The sequence below is a fragment of the Nycticebus coucang genome, chromosome 19, assembly GCF_027406575.1.
Source record: "Nycticebus coucang isolate mNycCou1 chromosome 19, mNycCou1.pri, whole genome shotgun sequence".
NCBI classification, from domain to species: domain Eukaryota; kingdom Metazoa; phylum Chordata; class Mammalia; order Primates; family Lorisidae; genus Nycticebus; species Nycticebus coucang.
Window position 1 is genome coordinate 27,322,049 of NC_069798.1, and position 26,975 is coordinate 27,349,023.

The window sequence follows — 26,975 nt, forward strand, 5'->3', positions numbered from 1 at the left end:
TTTGTGGTATCCCTTTACTATTTTTTTTTTTTTTTGAGATAGAATCTCATTATGTTGCCCTCGGTAGAGTGCCGTGACATCACAGCTCACAGCACCCTCAAACTCTTGGGTTTAAGCGATTCTCTTGTCTCAGCCTCCCAAGTAGCTGGGACTACAGGTGCCTGCCACAATGCCCAGCTATTTTATTGTTACAGTTGTCATTGTTGTTCAGCTGGCCCAGGCTGGGTTCAAACCCGCCAGCCTTGGTGCATGTGGCTGGCACCATAACCACTGTGCTACAGGTGCCAAGCCATCCTTTATTAACTTTTTAATGTTTGTTGCATGTGTAATGATGATTCCCTTTCATTTCTGATATTAGTGATTTATACCCTCTCTTTTTTTTCCTAGTTAGACTGACTAGAGAAGCTTACTGATTGTATTGATCTTTTCTTTTCTTTTTTTTTTTTATTGTTGGGGATTCATTGAGGGTACAATAAGCCAGGTTACACTGATTGCAATTGTTAGGTAAAGTCCCTCTTGCAATCATGTCTTGCCCCCATAAAGTGTGACACACACCAAGGCCACACCCCCTACTTCCGACCCTCTTTCTTCTTTCCCCCCATAACCTTAATTGTCATTAATTGTCATCATATCAAAATTGAGTACATAGGATTCATGCTTCTCCATTCTTGTGATGCTTTACTAAGAATAATGTCTTCCACTTCCATCCAGGTTAATACAAAGGATGTAAAGTCTCCATTTTTTTAATGGCTGAATAGTATTCCATGGTATACATATACCACAGCTTGTTAATCCATTCCTGTGTTGGTGGACATTTAGGCTGCTTCCACATTTTGGCTATTGTAAATTGAGCTGCAATAAACACTCTAGTACAAGTGTCCTTATGATAAAAGGATTTTTTTCCTTCTGGGTAGATGCCCAGTAATGGGATTGCAGGATCAAATGGGAGGTCTAGGTTGAGTGCTTTGCATACTTCCTTCCAAAAAGGTTGTACTAGTTTGCAGTCCCACCAGCAGTGTAAAAGTGTTCCCTTCTCTCCACATCCACGCCAGAATCTGCAGTTTTGAGATTTTTGTGATGTGGGCCATTCTCACTGGGGTTAGATGATATCTCAGGGTTGTTTTGATTTGCATTTCTCTAATATATAGAGATGATGAACATTTTTTCATGTGTTTGTTAGCCATTCGTCTGTCGTCTTTAGAGAAAGTTCTATTCATGTATCTTGCCCATTGATATATGGGATTGTTGGGTTTTTTCATGTGGATTAATTTGAGTTCTCTATAGATCTTAGTTATCAAGCTTTTGTCTGATTGAAAATATGCAAATATCCTTTCCCATTGTGTAGGTTGTCTCTTTGCTTTGGTTATTGTCTCCTTAGCTGTACAGAAGCTTTTCAGTTTAATGAAGTCCCATTTGTTTATTTTTGTTGTTGCAGTTGCCATGGCAGTCTTCTTCATGAAGTCCTTCCCCAGGCCAATATCTTCCAGTGTTTTTCCTATGCTTTCTTGGACGATTTTTATTGTTTCATGCCTTAAATTTAAGTCCTTTATCCATCTTGAATCAATTTTTGTGAGTGGGGAAAGGTGTGGGTCCAGTTTCAGTCTTTTACATGTAGACATCCAGTTCTCCCAACACAATTTATTGAATAGGGAGTCTTTCCCCCTAGGTATGTTCTTGTTTGGTTTATCAAAGATTAGGTGGTTGTAAGATGTTAGTTTCATTTCTTGGTTTTCAATTCGATTCCAAGTGTCTATGTCTCTGTTTTTGTGCCAGTACCATGCTGTCTTGAGCACTATGGCTTTGTAGTACAGACTAAAATCTGGTATGCTGATGCCCCCAGCTTTATTTTTGTTACTAAAAACAGCCTTAGCTATACGGGGTTTTTTCTGGTTCCATACAAAATGCAGAATCATTTTTTCCAAATCTGGAAAGTACAATGTTGGTATTTTGATAGGAATGGCATTGAATAGGTAGATTGCTTTGGGAAGTATAGACATTTTAACAATGTTGATTCTTCCCATCCATGAGCATGGTATGTTCTTCCATTTGTTAATATCATCTGCTATTTCCTTTCTGAGGATTTCATAGTTTTCTTTAGAGAGGTCCTTCACCTCCTTCGTTAGGTATATTCCTAGGTATTTCATTTCCTTTGAGACTATGGTGAAGGGAGTTGTGTCCTTAATTAGCTTCTCATCTTGACTGTTATTGGTGTATACAAAGGCTACTGACTTGTGGACATTGATTTTATATCCTGAAACATTACTGTATTTTTTGATGACTTCTAGGAGTCTTGTGGTTAAGTCTTTGGGGTTCTCTAAGTATAAGATCATGTCGTCAGCAAAGAGGGAGATTTTGACCTCCTCTGCTCCCATTTGGATTCCCTTTATTTCCTTGTCTTGCCTAATTGTATTGGCTAGAACTTCCAGCACTACGTTGAATAGTAAAGGTGACAGAGGACAACCTTGTCTGGTTCCAGTTCTAAGAGGAAAAGTTTTGAGTTTTACTCCATTCACTAAAATATTGGCTGTGGGTTTGTCATAGATAGCTTCAATCAGTTTTAGAAATGTGCCACCTATGCCTATACTCTTCAGTGTTCTAATTAGAAAAGGATGCTGGATTTTATCAAATGCTTTTTCTGCATCTATTGAGAGGATCATGTGATCTTTATTTTTGCCTCTGTTAATATGGTGGATAACGTTTATGGACTTGCGTATGTTAAACCAGCCTTGCATCCCTGGGATGAAGCCTACGTGATCATGATGAATGACTTTTTTGATGATAAGCTGTAATCTATTGGCTAGGATTTTGTTGAGGATTTTTGCATCTATATTCATGAGTGAGATTGGTCTGAAATTCTCCTTTTTGTTTGGGTCTTTTTCTGATTTTGGCATCAGGGTGATGTTTGCTTCATAGAATGTGTTGGGGAAGATTCCTTCTTCCTCAATTTTTTGGAATAATTTCTGCAGTACAGGAATAAGCTCTTCCTTGAAGGTTTGATAGAATTCTGGACCAGGTCATTTTTTGGTTGGAAGATTTTTTATTGTTTCTTTGATCTCAGTGCTTGAAATTGGTCTGTTCAGGGGCTCTATTTCTTCCTGGCTAAGTCTAGGGAGAGGGTGTGATTCCAAATATTTATCCGTTTCCTTCACATTGTCAAATTTCTGGGCGTAGAGTTTCTGGTAGTATTCAGAGATGATCTCTTGTATCTCTGTGGGATCAGTTCTTATTTCCCCTTTATCATTTATGATTGAGGTTACTAGAGATTTTACTTTTCTATTCCTTGTTAGTCTGGCCAATGGTTAATCTATTTTATTAATTTTTTCAAAAAACCAACTCCTTGTTTCATTAATTTTCTGAATGATTCTTTTGTTTTCAATTTCATTGATCTCTGATTTGATTTTGGACATTTCTTTTCTTCTACTGAGTTTAGGCTTAGATTGTTCTTCTTTTTCCAATTCCATAAGATCTCTTGTGAGATTGTTGATGTGCTCTCTTTCTGTTTTTCAAATGTAGGCATCTAAAGCGATGAATTTTCCTCTCAAAACTGCTTTTGCAGTATCCCACAGGTTTTGGTAGCTTGTGTCTTCATTGTTCTTATGCTCAAGGACGTTAATAATTTCCTGTTTTATTTCTTTCTGTACCCATCTGTTATTCAACAGAAGAGTGTTTAATTTCCATGTCTTTGGGTGGGGTCGAGCATTTTTGTTAGAGTTGAGTTCCACCTTTAGTGCCTTACGGTCTGAGAAGATACAAGGTAAAATTTCAATTCTTTTGATTCTGTTGATATTTGTTTTGTGTCCCAGGATATGATCAATTTTGGAGAATGTTCCATGGGGTGATGAGAAGAATGTATATTCTTTATCTTTGGGGTGGAGGGTTCTATATGCGTCTATCAAGCACAGTTGTTCTAGGGTCTCATTTAAATCTCTTATATCTTTGTTTCATTTCTGTTTAGAGGATCTGTCCAGCTCTGTGAGAGGAGTGTTGAAGTCCCCTGTTATTATGGTATTTGCAGATATCATATTGCTCAGACTGAGTAAGGTCTGCTTCAAGAATCTGGGAGCATTTAAATTGGATGCATAGATATTTAGAACTGAAACGTCTTCTTGTTGTATTTTTCCCTTGACCAATATAAAGTAACCATCTTTGTCTTTTTTGACTTTAGTTGCTTTGAATCCACATGTATCTGAAAATAAGATTGCAACTCCTCTTTTCTTCTGAATTCCATTTGCCTGAAAAATTGTCTTCCACCCCTTGACTCGGAGCTTTAATTTGTCTTTTGAAGCCAGGTGTGTTTCTTGCAGACAGCAAATAGATGGCTTGTGTTTTTTACTCCAGTCAGCCAATCTATATCTCTTCAGTGGGGAATTCAAGCCATTAACATTTATTGAGATAATTGATAAGTGTGGTAGTATTCTATTCATCTTATTTTGTGAGAGTCCATTATTAGTTTTATCTTTTGCATCAGTGTGGAGGTTAGGTTCTGTCCTTTAATTTCTGAGTTCTTACTTTGCTGCTGATCCATTGTGGTTGTCAGTGTGCAGAACAGGTTGAAGTATTTCCTGTAGAGCTGGTCTTGTTGTGGCGAATTTCCTCAATGTTTGTATATCCGTAAATGATTTGATTTCTCCGTCAATTTTGAAGCTTAGTTTAGCAGGGTACATAATTCTGGGCTGGAAATTGTTCTGTTTAAGTAGATTAAAGGTAGATGACCATTGTCTTCTTGCTTGGAAAGTTTCATAAGAGAAGTCTGCAGTCACTCTGATGGATTTGCCCCTGTAGGTCAACTGGCACTTACTCCTGGAAGCCTGCAGAATCTTTTCTTTTGTCTTGACTTTGGACAGGTTCATCACAATGTGTCTTGGAGAAGCTCGGTGAGAGTTGAGGTGAGCTGGGGTCTGATATCCCTCTGAAAGCAGTGTGTCAGAATCTTTGGTGATATTTGGGAAATTTTCTTTTCTAATATTCTCTAGTATGGCTTCCATTCCTCTGGGGCATTCTTCTTCCCCTTCTGGAATTCCTATAACTCGTATGTTGGAACACTTCATAAAGTCCCATAATTCTGACAGTGAACGTTCTGCTTTCTCTCTCTTCTTTTCTGCCTCTTTTACTATCTGAGTTATCTCAAGAACTTTGTCTTCTACTCTGAAATTCTTTCTTCTGCATCGTCTAACCTGTTGCTGATACTTTCCATTGCATCTTTAAGTTCCCTAATTGACTGTTTCAGTTCCTTAAGCTCTGCTATATCCTTTTTATATTTTTCATATCGTTCATCTCTTATTTGATTCTGTTTTTGGATTTCCTTTTGGTTATTTTCCCCTTTATTAGCAGTTTCCTTCATTGTTTCCATCATTTCTTTCATTGTTTTCTTTTTTTTTTTTTTATTTTTTTGTAGGGACAGAGTCTCACTTCATGTCCCTCGATAGTGCCGTGGCCTCACACAGCTCACAGCAACCTCCAACTCCTGGGCTTAAGCGATTCTCTTGCCTCAGCCTCCCGAGCAGCTGGGACTACAGGCACCCGCCACAACGCCCGGCTATTTTTTTTGTTGCAGTTTGGCCGGGGCCGGGTTTGAACCCGCTACCCTCGGTATATGGGGCCGGTGCCTTACCGATTGAGCCACAGGCGCCACCCCTCTTTCATTGTTTTCAACATGTGTATTCTAAGTTCCCTTTCTGTCATTCCTAACATTTCTTCATAGGTGGAATCATCTGCAATAGCTACCTCATGGTCCCTCGGCGGGGTTGCGCTGGACTGGTTCTTCATGTTGCCTGGAGTTTTCTGCTGATTCTTCCTCATGAGTGGTTTCTTTTATCTTTTTTTCTTACCTTAATTTTCCTTTCACTTCCTCTTGCTCTTTAAGTTCTCGTGCCTGTGGACTAAGGGTTACAGGACCAGAGGGGTGAGAAGGCTGAAGAGCAAAAAAGGGATGAAAGAAAGGAGGACCAAGTGATAAGAAAAAAAAGAAAAATAGAGAAAGGAGAGGGGGTGGGTAAAAGGAATATTGACAAAAAGAGGAGAGGCACAGAAAGAGGGAGACAGAACAATATAGGTGTACAGTAGGGTACTTTGACACAACCTTAAAAAAAAAACCCACCTTCTGGGGGTGCCCAGTTGGGTGGTTCCCTTGAGGTCAGCAGCTCTTTGCTAACCTGATCAGATACAGTACCCCACCTCCACCAAGTAGAGAGGAAAGACAAATATGCTATAAGTCAAACCAAAACAAGCAAACAGAAAACTTTACGGGATAAAATTGGGTGAAAAACCAAATAATAGCAGTAGAAACACTAGCAAAAATGAAGTTCTAATTGTTGAAAAAGACAGCAATAGGAAATTATAATTAAACTAGAAAAATTGAGAAAGAAAAAGGATCTGTATGGAAAAGGTTGAACTTATAAAACAAAACAACGTCAACAACATCAAAATAAACAAAAAAACAACAACCAAACCAAAAAAAAAAAAAAAAAACCCAACCAAAAACAAAGCAGTATGTATATGTTATTGAATATTGTCTGGGCAACACGTGGTCTTCTGGGGTATGAGATGTTAATCACAGTTCTGATACGACTGGAGGGTGCTGATTTCTCAAACTCCAGCAGGTAGACACCCTAAATCTCTCTTCAGCCCACTTAAAAGGCACTTTGAACTTGTTCAGTTGCTGAGCAGAAGCTTTCCCAGGAAAGTGCTTGTCGCTGGAATCACTGCTGAAGTGGCTATCCACTTATCCAGTGTGCCAAAACCGGTCTCACTCTGCCCCTGAGAGTTAGGGCTGCAAGGCGGCTCAGACCCCACCCTTAAGCTACTTGGTCGCTGGGTTACCAGCCCCACCCAATTCTAGCTCTGCGACCCTGAGGGCGGAGCTTGCGGGGGCAGATCGCTCACAATGGCTCCCTGTGACCCACTGGCAAACACCATTAGCTCCGTCTGGCTCAGCGGCTCAGACTGGGGCCCTAGAGAATGGCCAAAATTCTCCACACTCCCGCTCAGGCTCTCCCCAAGGCAGTTCAACTGAGTGCCAAGTCCAAAGACACCAAAACAGTTCACAGGTAAGGCCTTTCTGGTTTGCAGTCTCGCTGCTACTGAACTTACAGTTGTGGGCGGGTTTAGATGGATTGAACACACGCGACCACTTGCCAGTTTTCCACTGTTTTAGTCCTCCTCTTGGGGTCCAGAAGTCTCTCGCTGACTCCCTGTATCCGCGCAGGGGTGATGATAGGCAGATCCCACCAGACAGAGATGCCTGGAGTTCTATCTCCCCAGACTCACGGTGCCCAGATGCAAGAAAGCTGTTACTCGGCTGCCATCTTGCTCCGCCTCCCTGTATTGATCTTTTCAAAGAACTTTTTGGTTTTGTTAATTTTTCTCTATGAAATTCCTGTTTTCAATTTCATCAATTTTACTCTATTATTTCTTTTCTTCTACTTACTTTGAATTTAAGTTTCCATTTAGTTTAAAATTTATTTTAATTTCTCTTGAGATTCCTTCTTTGACCTATGTGTTATTTAGAAGTGTGTTGTTTAATCTCCAAATATTTTGAGATTTTTCAGCTCTATTTCTGTTATTGATTTCTAGTTTTAATTCCAGCATAATCTCAGAGCAGACATGTATTATTTCCATTCTTTTCAATTTGCCAGCATGTGTTTTATCACCCAGAATGTGGTCTATCTTAACAAATTATTTTATGTAAGCTAGAGAAGGATGTGTATTCTGCCGCAGTGGATAAAATCATCAATAGAAGTCCATAATATACAATTATTGAATTAAACTATGTCCTTATCTATGTCTCCTTGGAGTGTTATCAGTTTTTGCTTCATATATTTTGATACTCTCTTGTTAGGCACATATATGTGAAGAATTGTTATGTCTTCTTGGAGAACTGATCCCTTTGTCATTGTGTAATACAATTCTTTATGCCTGATAACTTTCCTTGCTTTGAAGTCTGCATTGTTATAAATGAATATAGCTGTTCCTACCTACCTTCAGTTAATATTAGTATCTTTCTCCATCCATTTACTTTTTTTGTTTTTTTGAGACAGGAAGGAAATGACATATCTTATGTCATCCTTGGTAGAGTGCTGTGGCATCACAGCTCACAGCAACTTCAAACTCTTGGGCTTAAACGATTCTCTTCATTCAGCCTCCCAAGTAGCTGGGACTACAGGCACCCACCACAACACCTGGCTATTTTTTGTTGTTGTTGTAGTTGTCATTGTTGTTTAGCTGGCCCCAGCCAGTTTCGATCCCGCCACCCTCAGTGTATGTGGCCAGCACTATAACCGCGGTGCTAAAGGCACCCAGCCTCCATCCATTTACTTTTAATCTGTATGTTTTTATATTGAAAGTGAGTGTCTTGTAGACAACATATAGTTGAGTCTCATTTTTTGATGCACTCTGACACTCTCTGTCTTTTCATTGATTCATTTAAACCATTGATGTTCAAAGTGATTATTGATATAGTTACATATCTCATATATAGATAAGTATATATGGGTATACTATCATATTTGTTACCGTTTTCTATTTGTTGCCCTTCTTCTTTGTTCCTATTTTTGTCTTCTCTTCTTCTGACTCTGTTGTGTTAATGTGAGTGATGTGGAGACGCATAGGCTAAGACCTACAATGAAATTGTATGGCGAATAAGGAAGACTATAGCTCTCTATGGCATGTAGCAATGTTCTTTATTCTACCACAACTTATTTAAGCAGCACTGCATGTACACACATTATTAATCAATAATCTTGTGACTAAAACCTTATTACGCAGGTCTGTTACTGCCTGGCACCTTACAAATCTACTGATTAACCAATATATTACCACTTCACTAACCTTATCTAAAATTATCCTTATACCACATAATTAAAACAAAACAACAAAACAAAACTCTAGGGAGAAAACCAATTGAATGCTTGACCTTTAACAAACCATCTGGAGGAGGTCATCCATCTTGAGGAGTAATCAGGAAATTCCTGAGATATACAAGTACCTGCTTGCAGACTTGCCCCCATGAAGCCAGGCCTTAAATCACTTGCTATGTGACCAGTCCTTCAGCCACTTACGGAGTTCTATCCAGGTTTTTTTCCTGCCTTACTCACAAAAGACTTCAAACTTACTCTCACAGAATGGAACTGCCTAAAGGTTTACTTATAGGCCTTTTGCCTATATGACTCGTGTGATTTTTTTTTTTTTCTTATTTGACCAATATAGTAACCCCACTATGTTGCCCAGGCTGGTCTCAAACTCAAGGGCTCAAGCAATTCTCCCGGCTTAGCCTCTCAAGGCTCAAGTAGCTGGGACTACAGGCATGGGCCACTGATAAGGCTCATGCCTCTTATGTTGTAACTGAACATTTTGTATGATTCCATTTTCTTTCCTTTCTTAGCAGATCAGTTGTCTTTCCTTTTTTTTTTTTTTTTGAAACTTTTAAAAGTGTTTGCCCTGAAGTTTGCAATATACACTTAAAGCTAATCCAAGTCCATGTTCAAATAACATTGTATCACTTCATGGCCAGTGCAAATTCCTTATAAAAACAAAATAATACTAATTCTTCACTCCCGTTCTTTTTATCATCCCTCTCATTGATTTCACCTGTAAAACAGCATGTGCAAGCATTCTAATACAGGTGTTTTGTTGCAATAAATTTCCATCTAGGTACTGTTTTAGCTGCATCATATAAATTTTTTTCTATTCCTCCACTCTCTCCTCACCTTTGGGTACTCCAATTACTATTAAACATAAACTGCTTAAAGTTGTACAACAGCTTTTTGATGCTTTAATTTTTTTCTTTTTCTTTGTGTATAGTTTCTTTTGCTATGTTTTGTCTACAATGATTTCTTTTTCTATTGTGTTTAATGTATGATTAATCTCATCAACTGCATTTTTCTTTTTCTTTTTCTAGACAGTGTTTCACTCTGTTGCCCAGGCTAGAATGTAACAGCATCATCATAGCTTACTGCAACCTCATACATGAATCAGCTCAAATGCATGCCTTAGCCTTCTAAGTAACTGAAACTGCAGGTGCATGCCACCACACCCAGCTATACTTTCTAATTTTTTTTTTTTAAGACAGAGTCTCACTTTGTCCAACTTGGTAGAGTGCTGTGGTATCATAGCTCACAGCAACCTCGAACTCTTGAGCTTAAACAATTCTCTTGCCTCAGCCTCCCAAGTAGCTGGGACTACAGGCCTGCCACAATATACGGCTATTTTTAGAGACAAGGTCTCGCTCTGGCTCAGGTAGGTCTTGAACTCATGAGCTTAGGCAATCCACCTGCCTTGGCCTCCCATAGTGCTAGGATTACAGGTGTGAGTCACCACACCTGGCTGCCTTTCTAATTTTTGTAGATACAGGGTCTCACTATGGGGTTCACTATGTTCTAAAACTCCTGCGCCCAAGTGATTCCCTGCTTCAGCCTACTACAATACTAGGATTACAGCAGTGAATCACTACACATCCTGCACATATTTTAAAATTTTCAGGCATTGCAGTTTTCATCTCTAGAAGTTGAATTTTATTTTTTATTTTATTTTTTATTTTTTTTTTGCAGTTTTTGGCTGGGTCTGGGTTTGAACCCACCACCTCCGGCATATGGGGCTGGTGCCCTACCCCTTTGAGCCACAGGCACCGCCCTGAATTTGATTATTTTTATACCTTCTGTTTTTCTACTACACATGCTCAGTATTGCCACTAGCATCTTGATTATATGGAATACAGTTATAATAATTGTTTTAATGTCATTGTCTAGTAATTCTTTGTCATTTCTGGGTCGTTTTTGATTATTTTTCTTATTATGGGTTATATTCCTGCTTCTTTGTATGACTTATAACTTTTGATTAGCTACAGACATTGTATATTGTATCTTGTTGGGTTCTGGATATATTTATTATTTTTATTTATTTAGAGACATAGTCTCATTTTATCACCCTCGGTAGAGTGCCGTGGTGTCACAGCAACCTCCAACTCTTGGGCTTAAGCGATTCTCTTGCCTCAGGCTCCCAAGTAGCTGTGACTACAGGCACCCGCCACAATGCCTGGCTATTTTTTGTTGCAGTTGTTTAGCTGGCCCGGGCCAGGTTTGAACCCACCACCTCGGTGTATGTGGCTGATGCTGTAACAACTGTGCTACTGGTGCCGAGCCAGGGTTCTGGATATTTTTAAAACACACACACACACGTTTTTGAGCTTTGTTCTGGTATGTGTTTAAGTCACTTAAAGTTTTATTTTCTCAAGTTTTGCTCTCACCTTTTTTTTTTTTTTTTTTTAAGGCAGTATTTAGTCTATGGCTTATTTTTTTCCACTAAGGAGGGAAGACCCTTTCAAGAGCCAGAATTAGAATTCTCAACCTCAGCACTATTGCCACTTGATGCAGGCTAATTCATTGTTATGCATTGTAGGATATTTAACAGCATCTACCCACCTGTTGCCAGTAGTACTCCCCTAGTTTGTGACAACCAAAAATGTCTCCAGATATTTCCAAATGTTTTCTGGGGGCTAAAATTATCCTTGAGAACCACTGCCCTGTGAATTATGAGATTTTCTACTCTAGCTGATGATACCATTCCTGATGCTTTGTGAGTTCCAGTGATTTTCCCTGCTAATCATTTACGGTTCTTTCCTCAACCTCAGGTAGTTTTCTTACATATATGGGCTCATAAGTACTCATTTGAATACTTGTGAGGTGACAGGCGTGGTGGCTCACACCTATAATGCTAGCACTCTGGGAGGCCGAGGTGGGTGGATTGCTTGAGTTCAGGAGTTCAAGACCAGCCTGAGCAAGAGCAAGACCCCATCTCTAAAAAGAGCCGGCGTTGTGGCAGGCACTTGTACTCCCAGTCACTATGAAGTCTGAGGAAAGAGAATCACTTCAACCCAAGAGTTTTAGGTTGCTGTGAGCTATGATGCCACAACATTCTACCCAGGGCATAGAGTGAGACTCTGTCTCACACAAAACAACAACAAAAAAAAAACTTGTGAAGGACTCCCTGCAGATGTCCAGTATTCTCTTTCTGTGCAGTTAATCCACTCTCTGGGACTCTGCCCTGCAAAAGCTAGCCACCTTGGGCTCCTAGAACTCTTTGCTTTATCTTCTCAACAAGACTGCTGATCCCTGACTGAGTTCCCTTTTCCTATGTTGTGACCTAGAAACTCCAAGTGGTAAACTGAGGCAATCCAAGTTTATCTCATTTCTTCCCTGTTGGGATCCTATCTTTCCCGTCCTTTGCCTATGTCTGATATTTGTTCAGGAAGGTTAGATTAATCCCTGTGCTGCATCTTGGCCTGAAGGGTTTGTGTGTCTGTAACAAACCTATTTGAATGCTAATTAGAAAAATTCAGAACAGAAAAATTGATAGCTCCATTGGATGCAAGAGAAGACAGCTTGGATCAATGGAGAAGTTAGCCTTAGAAGCACAGAGAGTTGTAGCTGATAGATAAGGTCTCAGGACCCAGAGAGAGATAAGAGAAGGAGGTAGGAGAGAAGGGGAGGATGGGCAGAGGAAAGGAAGGGAGGAAGGAAAATACATGGACACAAGTTTTTCGTTTTCTAAACATATATTTCTGTTGCAGATAATGGCATAATAGGTATAGATGGAGAGAGGTATATAGAGAACATCCACATATTAATGGGATTTTATTAGGATGGTGGACACATAGGTGACTTTGGGGTCAATTTTATCTCTAAATCTTTCCTTTTATTACATTACCTTCATGATATGTAGAGACATATTTTAAGAATTTAAGGAAACTAGATAATTTGTCATCTCTCTCCTTTGCCCAGAACACCAATGGTCCCCCATCACATTCAAAGGAAAAGCCAAAGTTCTACCAATGACTACCCAGTTCCTCCATGATGTCTCTGCCTCTTGTCCTCACCTCTTTTATTTCTCTGGTCTCATCTACTACTTTTCCCCATGGATATTCTGCTCCAGCTTCAGTGGCCTCCTTGCTTTTTTAAACAAATTAGGCATTGCTAATCGTAATGCAAGTTCTTTGTAAATCGCTGTTTCCCTGACGAGAACATTTTTCTTCCAGTCTCCTGGCTTGCTTCCTTACATTCATCTTTTTCTTAAATTTCATTTTGTCAATGAAGCGTCACCTGACCAACCAATCTAAATTGCAATATGTGTTTAAAAAAAAAACTTTATTTGCTGTTGGTTTTCAACTGCCATGTGTAGTTTACACACACACACACACACACAGGAATAGATGTAAACCCAGAACAGTGCCTGACCCAGAGTAGGTACCAAATGTTTTGAGGAATGAAACAAAACTTGCGCAATGTTTGGCTCAGTCTTGGGGGACATCTTTTTGAAAACTACATGCTGGGAGATGTGATTAATCACAAGTGCCAGGTGACAGTAAGCATTGCTCCATTTTCTGCCCTGGAAAAGAGCCCACAACGTGAAGCCACTCAAATCTTGGGCATAAGCAGCTTCAAGTTCACAGGCCTAAGAGTAAATAAAAGACCTGGAGAAACATGCTAGAGTAATAGGTCATTGGAAAGGCCTCCAATGGTTGTATATAGGGGATCCTTGAGTGGAATACCCCAAGAGCAATTGTGGGGGGTGGGTGGTGGTGTTACAACAGTGCAATCTCCAGTTTCAAAGTCCCAGGTTAATGAATCTGGAGGAAGGATGAAATGAGAACTCTCAAGCAAGCAATTGTGTAAAAAGCTCTTCATTGGCATTCTCAACACCAATGTTCATTGTTAGAATGTGTTATGTACGTATGGGGTGTGGGGTATGGAGAAACTGAAGTAAATGGCAGAGGTGACAGAGGCTAAATCATGGAAGGCCATGCTAATTTTATTAACTTATATAGTGCATAAAGTATAGGTCTAAAATTTAATATTACAAACATTTTCTACAAATCAATTAAGAAAATACAAATAACCTATATTAATCAGGACAGAAACCCAATTCAATTATCTTAAACAAGAAAGGGACTTTATTGGCTCACAAAACTTTAAAGTCCGGAGGTAGGGCAGGCTTTAGGCACAGCTGGATCTAGGGGCTCCAGAAAAATGACATCAGAACTTAGTTCTCTTTCCATTTCTGCTAGCCTCCAAGTCTCTCCTCACACAGACTCTTTCCATCATGGTACAAATTCAGGCTTACATGTTCCTTGATTCCTGGGATCTCCATAAAGCCTTCTTTCCAGTAGTCCCAGCAGAAGTTCTGTCGAGGGCTCTCCTTTGCCTGGCTTAAATTTCATGCCCATTCAATCAATGTGGCTAGGGAGCTCTGGGACCCAAGTGTCAGACGTGGTCATCGTTCACCTAGGCCACAGGGAATGGGTTCTCCACAATAAATAAGGGTTCCATTACCAGAAGATAGGGAAAGAGATGTTTTGAACAAAACTGAGATATCGGCAATAACCCGAAAGACAAACAGGTAAAGGATACAAACAATTCATGGTAAAACTATAGCCAATAACATGAAAATAACCCCAATCTCACCATTTTTGATGATTAGGGAAATGCAAAATAAGAAAGGATTCTTGTCTCTTTCTAGCCTAACAGATAAAAACTAGCAAAGTAGGTAAGGCTAAATAAGGAAACAAGCATTTTTCACATAGTTGGTGAAAATACAAAGTTATGAAGGCCTTTGGGAAGGCTAAGGTGGGTCTATCAGAGAGCACACCCCTTTGACCCACAATCCACCATGTGGGACTCCAACTTAAAGATACTCACACACATGCACAAAAACATCTGAGTATGATGCTTACTTTGGCAATGTAATAGCAAGAGAGAAAAAATAAGGGAATCAAATCGTTGAATAATGGTATTTTCATAGTATTTAACCATTTCAACCATTAAAGAAATTTAAAGACCTCAGTAACTATTTCTGACACCAAAAAAAAAAAAAAAGCTACAGAACAATACAAAATATGATCCTATTTGTGTAAAAATAGTGTTTTATGTATGTATATTCATATGGAAACATGAAAAAAGGGGCTAAAAGGATGTATGCTAAACAGTAGGAAGTGGAATGTGATCGAAAGCATTGGAGAAAAGGGTCTCTCCTTACTCTTCCACTTGGGTATCATTTAAGTTTTGTACAATGATAAGGTAGTCATTTGTACTACCACACTTAAAAACAGAAAAATAGGCAAAAGCAATTCCCAACAGGAAAAGCAAATGACCAATAAAAACACAAAAAGGCATTCCTCTTAATACTCAAAGAAACAAATTTCACCTGTCAGACTGGCAATTTTAAGAATTCAGGGTTGGTAGGAGTGTAGGCAAATAGGTGCTCTTACTATTGATGGAGTTGTAAATTGGTGTAATCTTTTTGGTAGTATTCCAATCTATTTCCCTTACAGAAGTACCCACACAGGCAAGAAAACACATGTACAGAAAGTTAACTATACCTTTATCTATAATGAACCTACTTATCCATTAATATGGAATTAAATAAATTATAGTATATTCATGCAGTGGAATTGTATGTAGTTATGAAAACAATGTCTATAACAATGAGAGGGAGGGGAGGCAAATCTCAGCATAGTACATGTGAAATGAGGGTATGTTCTACCTCTGATGGCTGCTAAGGATTAAGAGCTAATCCATAACAAAGCACCTCAGAGTGCCTGTACATAGCAACAAGTGTCAGCTATTAACACACTTTTTATTAAACATATATATGCCCATATCTGGAAGAACAAGAAACCAAACTATTATCACTTCTGGGTAGTAACTGTAAAAGGAAATGTCTTTTTTCATTTTACATTTGTGTACTGTAAAAAATTCAAACCAGCATTTTAATAACTTCCTGATTTGTTAACCATCAAAATAAATGCGTAAAAATTATTAACTAAGGCTGGCTTAACAGCCACCACTCATGGTATAGTGAATATATCACTGGAGCCCACAGAACTAGGTATGAATTTTAGCTCTAATTGGCCACATGCAAGTTACATGATCTCTGAACCTTGCTTTCCTAGTCTATAAACATAACTGATAGTTAGAATGTCTAATTCAATGCCTGACATGCAAATTATTTCAATACATGTATCCCTCCCCTCAATTTACACAAATGTGAGACATACTGTTAAATGATCGAAGTGTGAACTGGGTGTGAATGTGGAGCTTATCCTCCAGGAAAACCACAATAAAATTTAGCAGCAACAAGCAAATGCACAGTGGCTCCTGGGCAGGTATCAGTAATCTGCATGCCCCAATACATCTGCTCATTTGTAACCAAACAGATGTCCTGGTTATGCACTACTGCTCAGCAACTGCCGCATCACCACACTTCACTGGAAGCTGGGCACACAGTCACATTGCTATGATTATCTCCATGGGTATAAATCAATGTCTGGACGAAATCACAGATCAATAACTGTTTAATGAAAATCAATGTGTCTAGTGGGGACTAAGCCTAATGCAGTATACATCTCTCATTTCCTTTTCCTGGTCCGGGTCCCAGTCCCTTTCCCCCCAGAGCCTTCCTTAGCCTCAGTCAGAGCCCTTTCGAACAACGCACAGGTATTAAAGCTAGCAAGACAAAAACATTATTTGCCAACTCTAATACTACTTTTTCTATACTCTCATATTACCAAATCTTTGGCATTTATGAAAAACCTACCACAGGGAAGCTTCCTTCTACGTAGGAAAGGTGTCAGATCTTAAAAATGGAACATTCCACTGAGAGGTTGCTCCCTTCTTACCTACTCTGATAATTGTCATCCCAGCAGTCTTCCAAATATGCCACCTCAAAACGGTCTTGGAAAGAAGCCAGTTATAAATAAATCAATCAAGATCATTTTATCTTAGAGCAGAGGAATTTACAGCTTTATTGGACAGTAACTTGCTTCCTCTCAGCCACAAAGAGAAAAAGACCCAAACAAAAGTCCCTATGTTTTCTTGTATAACTTAAAATACATTATATCATTACTACATATTTATACTTCAATAAATCTTAATCTATAAAGCACATTTCTTATAATTGTTATCAGAAAACCTATAAACAAGTTCCATTCTTCCTCACTTCTCCACCAGCTGGCCTTGCTTTTAGTACTATGCTTTTTAATAGGCTCATGCAAATCTCATCTTCCATTTTTCAATTTGATCCAAGCACCAGATATAACCAAAATCTCTGAACTATGAAATATTTGTATTGACTTGGGTCATTTTCCACACAATGATGCCCATTATAAAAAACCCTTTTCTCATATTCTATATTTTAACTTCCAGAGTTTTCCTCTAAACAGTAGAACCACAGTACTTGGGATTCTCAGTCAAGGAGTATATAATCCTACTACTACAATGTATTACTTGAATACATTTTTAAAAATGTGTTAAGACTGAAAATTAAAAAAAATAGTTCAATCAATTCTGATAGTTAATAAACTAGTTAATAGTCTAGTTGTTTATTTTTTAAATAGTCCATTCAACTTAACATGTAGGTACAACCTCAATGCTACTAGAGTTTAGTTTTTTTAAAAGATTCACAAACCTCCAAACTGTGATAGAGAGTATTTTAGACTCACCTCTGAAGAATGCTGGAGAGCTGGCTAGCAATTTGAGTTGAGTCTATCCTCCCCCCACCCCACCCCAATACAACACCCTGGTAAGACAACTATGGCTCTGGGAATTTCAGAGGTGACTACCCCCGGGAATGCTCAGCAAGGGAAGAGGCTAATTCATGTGAAACAGCTTTGTACCATACACCCTATGATTTATAGTGGAAGAAATACCTACCCCATTTATGGTAGGATTACAGTACCTAGCACAGTGCCTTATCGGTAGAAAATGTTTAATGATAAATGTATGGCTGCTTTTAAAGCCTGGTGTTCAACCCTTTTATACCAAATGAATAAAAAAATAGCAAACCTGATACTTGTTGCCTACTATCACGGAATTTTCTATCCTTAGGAAAGATAAAGGCAAAATAATGATAAACCAGATCTTTTTCTAAAAGCCAAGAAAGATCATTACTCTTACGTTTACACTTGCCCTCCAACACTGCCATTCACAACAAATTCTTCCTTAGTGTTATAATTTCCACCTTCATAGTTTTATAATTATTGTTAGACTTCTACTTTTTAATGGTATATAGGAGAACATTTTTATTAGTAAGGTGCCTCCAAATTACAGATAGGAGGAGTGGTTTTTGAGTCTTCCTGTACACAAATGACTGAATTTAGAAAAATCCTTGAGATATTTCAATTCTTCAATCAAGAGTATCTGTGTATCTTCCCCATTCACTTACTGATGTCTTGTTACCACCACATCTTATCTGAGATCTTACAGCTTAGATTTTACTTTCAGGCTTTTAGCCATCCTTTATCTCCTATTTTTTTCAAATGCAGATTCAAATTCAAAAAAAGGAAACAGAAAAGCAAACTTTTAAAAGATGGTTTTAAAATTGTTTAAGATAGTTTTCAGACTTTATAATTCCTATGTTGCCTTTTAATATAGAAGGGAATGTATCCTTATAAAGAGCATTTCAATGAACAACTCAGAAATAATTTGCCTAAAAAAAAGAAATTCAGAAAAGGATAATCAAGTAGCTCATTACTTGGAAAAATAATAGAGAATATAAACATTTTACAGAAAATTTAGTCATTAACATCTGAATTAAGTTTAAAATTTCAGTTTCTAGGCAGGTATGACACCATTCCTTTTCAGATAAAATAATAATGGTAAGTGAAGAATTTTTACATTTCCCAGTGGATTTTCTGACAGTCAATAGGGAAAAACCTATTCTGTATCATTTCATGTTTTTAATTTTGTCTTCATTTCTGAAGAAAAAGACCTGAGTGCTAATTTTCTTTTTTAATTTCTTAAACTTTCACAACATTCAGAAGTTTTTCTGCATTGTGTCTTCTCTGATGTCTAAAAAGATTGGAGCTTTGACTATAGGATTTCCCACACTGAACACATTCATAAGGTTTCTCCCCAGTATGGATTCTCTGATGATTAATAAGCCCAGAATTCTGGCTAAAGGCTTTCCCACATTCAAGACATTTGTAAGGTTTTTCTCCAGTATGGACTCTCTGGTGCTGCACAAGGATGGAGCTTCGGCTGAATGCTTTCCCACACTCAACACATCCATAAGGTTTCTCCCCACTGTGAATTCTTTGATGAAGAATAAGGGCTGAGCCCTGACTGAAGTGTTTTCCACATTCATCACATATATGTTGTTTCTTTCGAGAGGGATTTCTCTTTCTTTCAAACCTGCCCTTGGGAAAACAGCCTTCTCCATATTTAAAAATTTGAGGAACACCTATATTGAGTATGCCAGGAGCTTCATGAGATTCTACTGCTGAAGGAGTCTCCTGCTTTGGAGCTAATGCTCCATTTTCAGTCCTAGCATCATCATCTGAAATAAACAGAAAATGCAAATATCACTCATTACCTATTCAGGGAAAAAGAAATCTAAAGAAAATTTTTTTAAAAATGAACTGAAAGTAAGTAACTTATATATATCTATATACAGTGTTCTGAAAATTGGTGTTAAAGTTGCCTACTTTCAAAAGAGAAAAAATGTAATCACTAATTATCAGCTAATGAGGTAACAGCATTAACGACATAACAGGTTATATCTGGATAAAACACAGGCAAGTGGGTTATAAATGACAGTCAGAAAAGAAAGAGCAGAAAGATGGTAGATTCTAAGATGGTTATGGAAACAGTCATAGTGATGTGGCTAGGTCTGGATGAAATTTTGCCTGTGGCTCAGTGAGTAGGACGCCAGCTCCATACACCGAGGATGACGGATTCAAACCCGCCCCGGCCAAACTGCAACCAAAAAAACCCAAAAAAAAAACAAAAAGAAAGAAAGAAAATTAAATTGGCTAGTTGGAAATTACTGTAATCTTCTTTTGCTTTGAGAAAGGGATAAATCACATTGAAATAGAAAGGAGTAAATAAAAAAGTATCTGTCAAGAAGTGGCTATTTCTGAAATAAGGAAGACAAGGCAGGTCCCAGCCAAGATTAGAGTAAAAGCAGAACTAACATAGGAGTCCTAAAGAGAAGGGGCTGAAGGTAAACTGGGAACACTGTGTTGACCCAAGACATGAAGATTCAATTCAATATGCCCCTAATAAATGAAAACTTTCCAATAAAAGAAGCTTTCTCTGTTTATTTTCTGTCATGGTCTTAGAAAAATGGTTATTTCCAAGCCTCAGTGAACTGTGGCCAGTGAAAGAAAAGCCTGAATTACCAACATGAGGTACTATCATCCACCTTCAGGCAGAGGTAACAGCAAGTCAGCAAGTCTCATTAAAGACTTTCCTGAAAATTCAAGCCTTAAAGAGTAAAGATACAGTTGATATATGGTGAACAGCAACACTCAAAAAGAGGTGGCTCACGCCTGTAATCCCAGCACTGTGGGAGGCTGAGGAGGGAGAATTGCTTGAGCTCAGGAGTTCAAGACTCGCCTGAGCGACAGTGAGACCCCAACTCATGAAAAAAATGGAAAAACCCAACTGGGCACCTTGGCAAGCGCCTGTAATCCCAGCGACTTCCGGAGGCTGAGGCAGTGGGGTGCCCGCAGCCCGTTCTGAGGTTGCGGAGAGCTACCACGCCCACTGCACTCTGCTCAGGGGCATAGGGTGGGACCCTGTCTCAACAACAACAACAACAAAAAAATAAAGAAATAAAAAGAGAGGTAAATAGTAGATGATTAACAAAAGGATAAAATCAGAAGATAAACCAGAGAGAAAGAAGAGAGATATGCATTAGTGAGCCCAAAGACAAAGAACAGAAGTGAGTGGGAAGATTAAGTAGAGACAACTGGCACAGAAAGAAACAGAACTTCCTAGTGTGGAAGAGAATAGACTGCTGAAAGGAATCTATATAAAAATAGGTAAAAAGTTATTCTCAAATTCAGAAAGGGCAGAAGTTTGCTACCCAAGAAAATGGTACCTCCAAAGATCAAGGACAATGGTTCTCAAATTTTACTGGACAGAAGAATGTCCCATATGACACATAACTGCAGATTCTCAGCAGACTTCAGCACTGCCCCCTCAAACGGGAAGAAAACCTGCTCAGATTTTATTCTGTAACACACCAGCCCTATATGCAACTATGTCAAGAAAGGATTCCCAAAGCAGATGTAAACAAAATTTCATTTTAATTTAAACAAATATAAAAAAGAAATCCAGCAGTTTTAGGAATATACTGAACTACATCAAAGTAAACACAAAAGTACAGAATTAGGCAGTAGACTCAAAGTAAAAAGTTATACAACAGATAAGCAAAACTGCATGTAAAATAGAGGGATCTGGTCGAGAGGTGGGGTGCTAGCTCAGAGTAAAGCAAATGGCTATCCTGACACAGGCAAGTCTTCAGAAAACAAGTTGAAAAAGAAGAAAAGGCTAAAGATGTTAATGGCTAAGAATAAAAGATCTGAGTTCAGCAAAATAATCAGTATCTTAGAGTGTGTCTGTGTCTAAGGAATCAGATTAAGAGTAACACCCCCATGAGAACAAGCAGAGTTTTGGATAAAAGGCCCATATTCTCTTTCATCCTCTAGCTCACAAAGAATTCTGGTCCTCACCACAGTGCCTGAGGGAATGGAGCTCCCAGGATGCCCACTTGAGCTGGTTCTCCACAGCATCAAGCTCAGAACTTGGTAATCCCTGAGCTTCTTCTTGAGATACAATCTCCTCTACTAGTACTTCGCGTTTTCGTCGACGGAGAGAAACCTGGAAACAGTAAGATTTGATTCAGAGAAAAAAATTTGATGAGGATCAGAACTAAAAACACATAAAAGAAACCACACAAAACATACATTGCAAAGGCTTAGATGGCAAAGCAGTTCAGATCATGGGGAGTAGTAGAGGGATGGGAGAGAAGGCACAAACATACATCTAACTTAGTTGACTGCAATTAATTCAGCAGCTGCCGATGCCTATGTTAGTGGTTCTGACCCAGGAAAAGTGATACAAACAGGCTCACCGGCTGTCCAGGGTCATCAAGTTCACTCTCCAAATCCTCTAGCACTGTCACTGCCTCCTCTCCATTCTCTGGATGATGATCACGAACCCAAGTCTGTAGCTCCTTGGGTAGGATGGCAACAAACTGCTCCAGCACAACCAGCTCTAAGATTTGTTCTTTCGTGTGTGTCTCTGGCCTGAGCCATAGACGACAAAGTTCTCGGAGCTGGCTCACAGCTTCACGGGGCCCAGGTGAATCCTGGTATCCAAACTGCCTGAACCGCTGTCGAAAAACCTCCGGGTCAGGGAGATGGTTCCAAGGAATACTTGATCCCTCTTCACCATCAGGATCCTCCTCTAATTTTACTCTCAGAATTTTTTCATCTTCATCTGGAGTCGGGATGATAAGTATTGAATCTTCTTCCACTGACTGTGCAGACATCCTGATTTACTCAATACTTCAAGAGGAGACAACCAAGGCAGAATACACTGCTCCAGGAAAATACCCCGTTTTCTTCACAGTCAATCCTGAGGCACAAGAAAAAATATATAAATAATCAAATAGCCTAAAAATTTGAACTCGAGCTGATAAAGGAAGTAAAAGATACCTATTCTTTCCAATCAACAAGCTATATCAGGAGTTGGCAAACTATAGCTCATGGCCAAATGTACCTGCTGCCTATTTTTATATAATGCTTATTCTAAAAAGTTTTCACAATTTTAAATATTAAAAAAACACAAAAGAATATTTCATAAGATGTGAAAATGATATCCCTTACGTGTCCATAAATAATTTTAATTATTCATGATTCATGCTACAATTACCATTGTAAGTATTGGAGTTGGTTAGTTTCAACAGATTATGTGGCCTGAAAGACCTTATGCAGTCATGCACTACATGATGATGTTTCGGTCAGTAACAGAACAGACCACCTTTAGAACATGGTCCCATAAAATGAAAATAGAGCCCCAAAATTCCTAACTGTAACTGTGTAAGGCATTAGATGTTTGTAGCACTACTGGTGTAAACAAATATACTGCTGGTTGTACAAAAGTCTAGCATGTATGTTATTAGTTTATATATTTATTATGCTACACTTTTTATCTTTTAGAGTATATTCCTTCTACTTACGGAAAAAAGGTTAACTGTAAAACGTCAGGTAGGTCCTTCAGGAGGTATTCCAGAAGAAAGCACTGTTATCATAGGAGATGATATGTGTGTTATTTGCCCTTGAAGACCTTCCAGTAGGAGAAGATACGGAGGTGGAAGACAGTGATACTGATAATCCTGACCCTGTGTAGGCTAATTTGTTGCTTGTGAATCAATTTTTAACAAAAAAGTTTAAAAACTGAAAAAAGAAAAAATTCTAAATAGAAAAAAAGTTTATACCATAAGGATATAATAAAAGAATTTCTGTATAGCTGTACAATGTGTGTTTTAAGTACTAATGTAAGAATCAAAACGTTTAAGAAAATTTAAGTTTGGTGGTGCCCGTGGCTCAATGGGTAGGGCACCGGCCACATACACCCAGGCTGGCAGATTTGAACCCAGCCCGGGCCAGCTAAACAACAACAACTGCAAAAACAAAAAAATAGCCGGGCATTGTAGCAGGGACCTGTAGTTCCAGTTACTTGGGAGGCTGAGGCAAAAGAATCACTTAAGCCCAAGAGGTGGAGGTTGCTGTGAGCTGTGACACATGCCACAGCACTCTACCCAGGGCGACATCTTGAGACTCTTGTCTCAAAAAACAAAAAGAAAATTTAAGTTGGTAAGTAAAAAAAAGTTCCCATAAGTTAATCTATTATTGATGAAAGAGAATTAAAAAAAAAATTTTAGTCAGCCAAAGTATACAATATTTATAAAGTTTACATCAGTGTACAGTAAACCTTTACATTAACTCACTACTCACTCACTAGAGCAACTTCCAGTTCTCTAAGCTCTATTAATAGTTAAGTGCTCTGTACATGTGTACTTTTTTTTTTTATCTTTTACACCATATTTTATTGTTCCTTTTCTGTTAATACCATTGTGTTAAAGTCGCTTACAGTGTAACATGCCCTACAGGTTTGCAGTGTAGGAACAGAAGGCTATACTATTTAGGTTTGAAGAACATTCTATGATGTTCGAGCAATGCTGAAACCACCTAACACCTTTCCCAGAATGTATCACGTCCTTAAGTGATGCATGACCATATTTACTCTCTGGCCCTTTACAGAAAAAGCTTGCCAATATATGACCTAAGTTAACAAACTCTATGTCAATACTCAAAAGAATGCCAAGTTAAGTATTTGCCCCAACTCGTGTTTTCTAAATGTGCTTAATCCAGGTACACACTATTTTCCATTCAGGACTGGCATTTCCTGACTCTTAGGTCAACTCAAAATTAAAGGCCTTTTTTATTATTTGCTTTAAGAGAATTTTCTTCACAAAAAAAAATTTTTTTTAAGTGAAAAGGTATTTCGACTTAAACGTTAAAAAAAAAGTTCTTACTTAGTGATATGTCACAGGATATTGGGGGGAAAGCATATAATATATGAAAAACAGACTACACAATATTGAAAAAAACATTTTGCATAGTAATATGCAAATTATCTTTCATCCATCACACCATAAATACATTTATAATAAATAATAAGCATTAATTCCAGTAAATTCTATTAAGAAAAAGCACTCTCATAACCACCTTGACTTCTTGCCGTCACCCAATATCTTGTCCTTATACTGGACGACTCACAGCTTCTACCTTCGGGGAAACTTTGTACTATTTCTGATCCTTTCCTTAGTAATTGCACTGTCATGCCCGTGCCACTGTTTACAACACGTTAGGAATGAAGCGTGCAGCTATGTATTTATTCAGTTCCCCGAATCTGAACAATAACAACTTAGAAAAGCTTACTGTAAACCGATGAAGACGAAGACTAGAAATCTAAGACCTCATCAGACCGGTAATACATATGGGTTTATCTAAATCCTCTGGAGCTGGAGGCCTTATAAATAAGGTCTAGCCAGCAGATTTCATTCGTTCCTATTCCAAGACCCCCTATCTTATAAATGGTATCAATGGTTCTCTTATATATACAGCACACTCCAGGAGGGCAAGCCCACGGTCCTGAAAGTACTGGGGCAGGGTACTTCGCCTCAGGCGATCCCCACCTCACTCCAGCACAGACCCACTCTGTACCCCGACCCTAGTCCGACGTCCTCCGGGCCCTCTTCCCTGCACTCAAGGCGGCGCATTTCTGAGGACCAAAGGCCCCCAGGACACAACAGCGTCGGAGTACTTCCGTCCACAGCCGGCGGGACTACAAGTCCCTGCACCCCCCGCGCAAGGCCCGCCCTGTCCCCACCTCCGCCTGAAACGACTCCCAGAAACCTCCGCGAGATGCCAAGGCCTCCAAATCGAACAAAACCGGCCATGGGGGAGGGGGAAGTGAGCGCCGCAGAGGACACAGGAGATAGAGGGCTCTCCACGGATTCCGAAGACCCGCGCAGGCCTCCCGCCTACCCCTCCTCGCCTTCCAACTGCAGGGCGCGGAGACCGCGGCCTGTTCCCCGCGTCGCCCAGGCATCCGAGGAAGATCCCCGCCAGGCTTCCTCACCAGTTCTTGCTAAAAGATCCGCAGACCCTAGCTCAGCGTCCCCCTCCCCTGAATACCGTTCCCCCTATTCCGGCGCCAACCTCCGGCTCAGGAACCGCAACAGCTTCGCTGTACACGGCGGACGCAGAAATGCCGTTTGCAAGCCGTTTCCCAGAAGCCCCCGGTGCGGACTGCTTCCGGTCTGCGGGCCCCAGGAGGCGGGAGAGGCAAAGCCCACGTTGCCATGGAGATGCGCTCCGGGTGGGGGAGGGGCGGCCCAGCGACAATGACCGTATTGAAGCTGTGCTTGGCCTGGCGCCTCTCCTCGGATAGCATAGTGTTCTCTGTTCATTTGAAAGAAAAGGAAAAGAGAAGACTGCTGTTAAGATCGGTCCCTACCGTTGCACTAGCTCTTTCACATGGAATATCTCTTGTGGTTCTCACAATAATCTTCTGAAAGAAGTAATAATAGTGAATATTTATGAAAGTGTACTGTGTTGTGCCAGGCACCATCGTCGCGCTTTGCATGTCATTTATTTTTCACAATAACCTACATAAATGTAGGAACTTTTATTATGCCCCTTCCACTGCTGAGATAATTGAGTCACAAATACAGTAAATAACTTGCCAACGGGCTCACAACTTCCAAGAGGGCAGCAGGATTTGAAACCAAGATATTCCTCGAATTAAGATGCTACGGAGTTTTTATGATCTGTCAGGGGAACTAGATGACACCAGTTAAGAATTTTAGCAGTGAGGTCACAGTGAATTTGCAGAATGCATGATCATCTTCAAACTTCTAGCTACTCATTTTAAACTATAAAACAGCTGCTGAAGTGATCATTTAAAAACATAAATCAGACCACTTCAATTTAAAAGCTCTTAGGCCCACTGTGGCCCAGGCTCCTCACCACCCCCCCCCCACCTACCCCCCACAGCCTTTCCTCCTGGAAGCCGCCTCACCCTTCATAGCACTATTAGAACAGATCTCATTTGTTTATTCTTCTGCTTTTTGTTTTGCTTCTAAGTGCCATAAGGACAGGGATCTTGTCTGTTTGTTTACCACAGTATCCCCACCTACTCCCAGGAAGCTGACTGCCTGGTACATAGAGAACTCAATAAATATTTGTTGAATAAATGAATGAATTGTGGGCTGATCACATTGTTGCCTCTGCTAGGTCACGTGTCAGGCATCAGACGTCACACAAAAGAAAGAGCCCTGTTGTGTAAGTCCTTGTGGGAAGTGTAGGTCCAGACTTCTAGAAGTATCTCAAGATCCTCAGGCTTTGGCTTTTCTGCCTTATTAAGGAAAAATGCCCTCTGGAAAGTGCCCTCATCCTGGACTGAGGATTTGTGAATAAAAGACAGTTGAGCCAGTGAGTAGCTGATGGTGGTATAGCATCACTTTTCAGTGTGAATAGAGTCATCTTCTCATAACATACCACCACCACCACCACCTCCCCACTTCATTTTAGGAGGCTTCAGAAATCCAGCCATTTCATTTCCCTACAT

The 26,975-nt window shown here is 39.4% G+C and overlaps 1 protein-coding gene across 3 annotated transcripts; it reads right to left on the reverse strand.

Moving 5' to 3' along the window:
• Positions 1-13,779: 13,779 nt before the first annotated feature.
• ZNF24 (zinc finger protein 24) lies at positions 13,780-25,816 on the reverse strand. 3 transcript variants are annotated; one of them, XM_053571593.1, is made up of 4 exons: positions 25,565-25,816; positions 21,907-22,412; positions 21,506-21,653; positions 13,780-19,323 (listed from the first exon to the last, which is right to left on the reverse strand). In XM_053571593.1, the coding sequence occupies exons 2-4, from the start codon at positions 22,324-22,326 to the stop codon at positions 18,785-18,787; spliced, it is 1,107 nt and encodes a 368-aa protein (XP_053427568.1). In that variant the 5' UTR covers positions 22,327-22,412; positions 25,565-25,816; the 3' UTR covers positions 13,780-18,784. The 3 variants fall into 3 exon arrangements, with proteins under 3 accessions (XP_053427568.1, XP_053427570.1, XP_053427569.1); XM_053571595.1 differs by having other exon boundaries at positions 25,485-25,609; XM_053571594.1 differs by lacking the exon at positions 25,565-25,816 and adding an exon at positions 23,017-25,464.
• Between the last annotated feature and the right edge of the window lie 1,159 nt (positions 25,817-26,975).

What these genes read in the sequence shown, in the direction of transcription:
- ZNF24 (XM_053571593.1), bottom strand. Translation starts at nt 22,326, where the DNA reads ATGTCTGCACAGTCAGTGGAAGAAGATTCAATACTTATCATCCCGACT. An exon ending in TTGATGACCCTGGACAGCCG is followed by an intron (nt 21,654 to 21,906) that starts GTGAGCCTGTTT and finishes TACTGTTTCCAG; the next exon opens with GTTTCTCTCCGTCGACGAAA. An exon ending in CCATTCCCTCAGGCACTGTG is followed by an intron (nt 19,324 to 21,505) that starts GTGAGGACCAGA and finishes TGTTTATTTCAG; the next exon opens with ATGATGATGCTAGGACTGAA.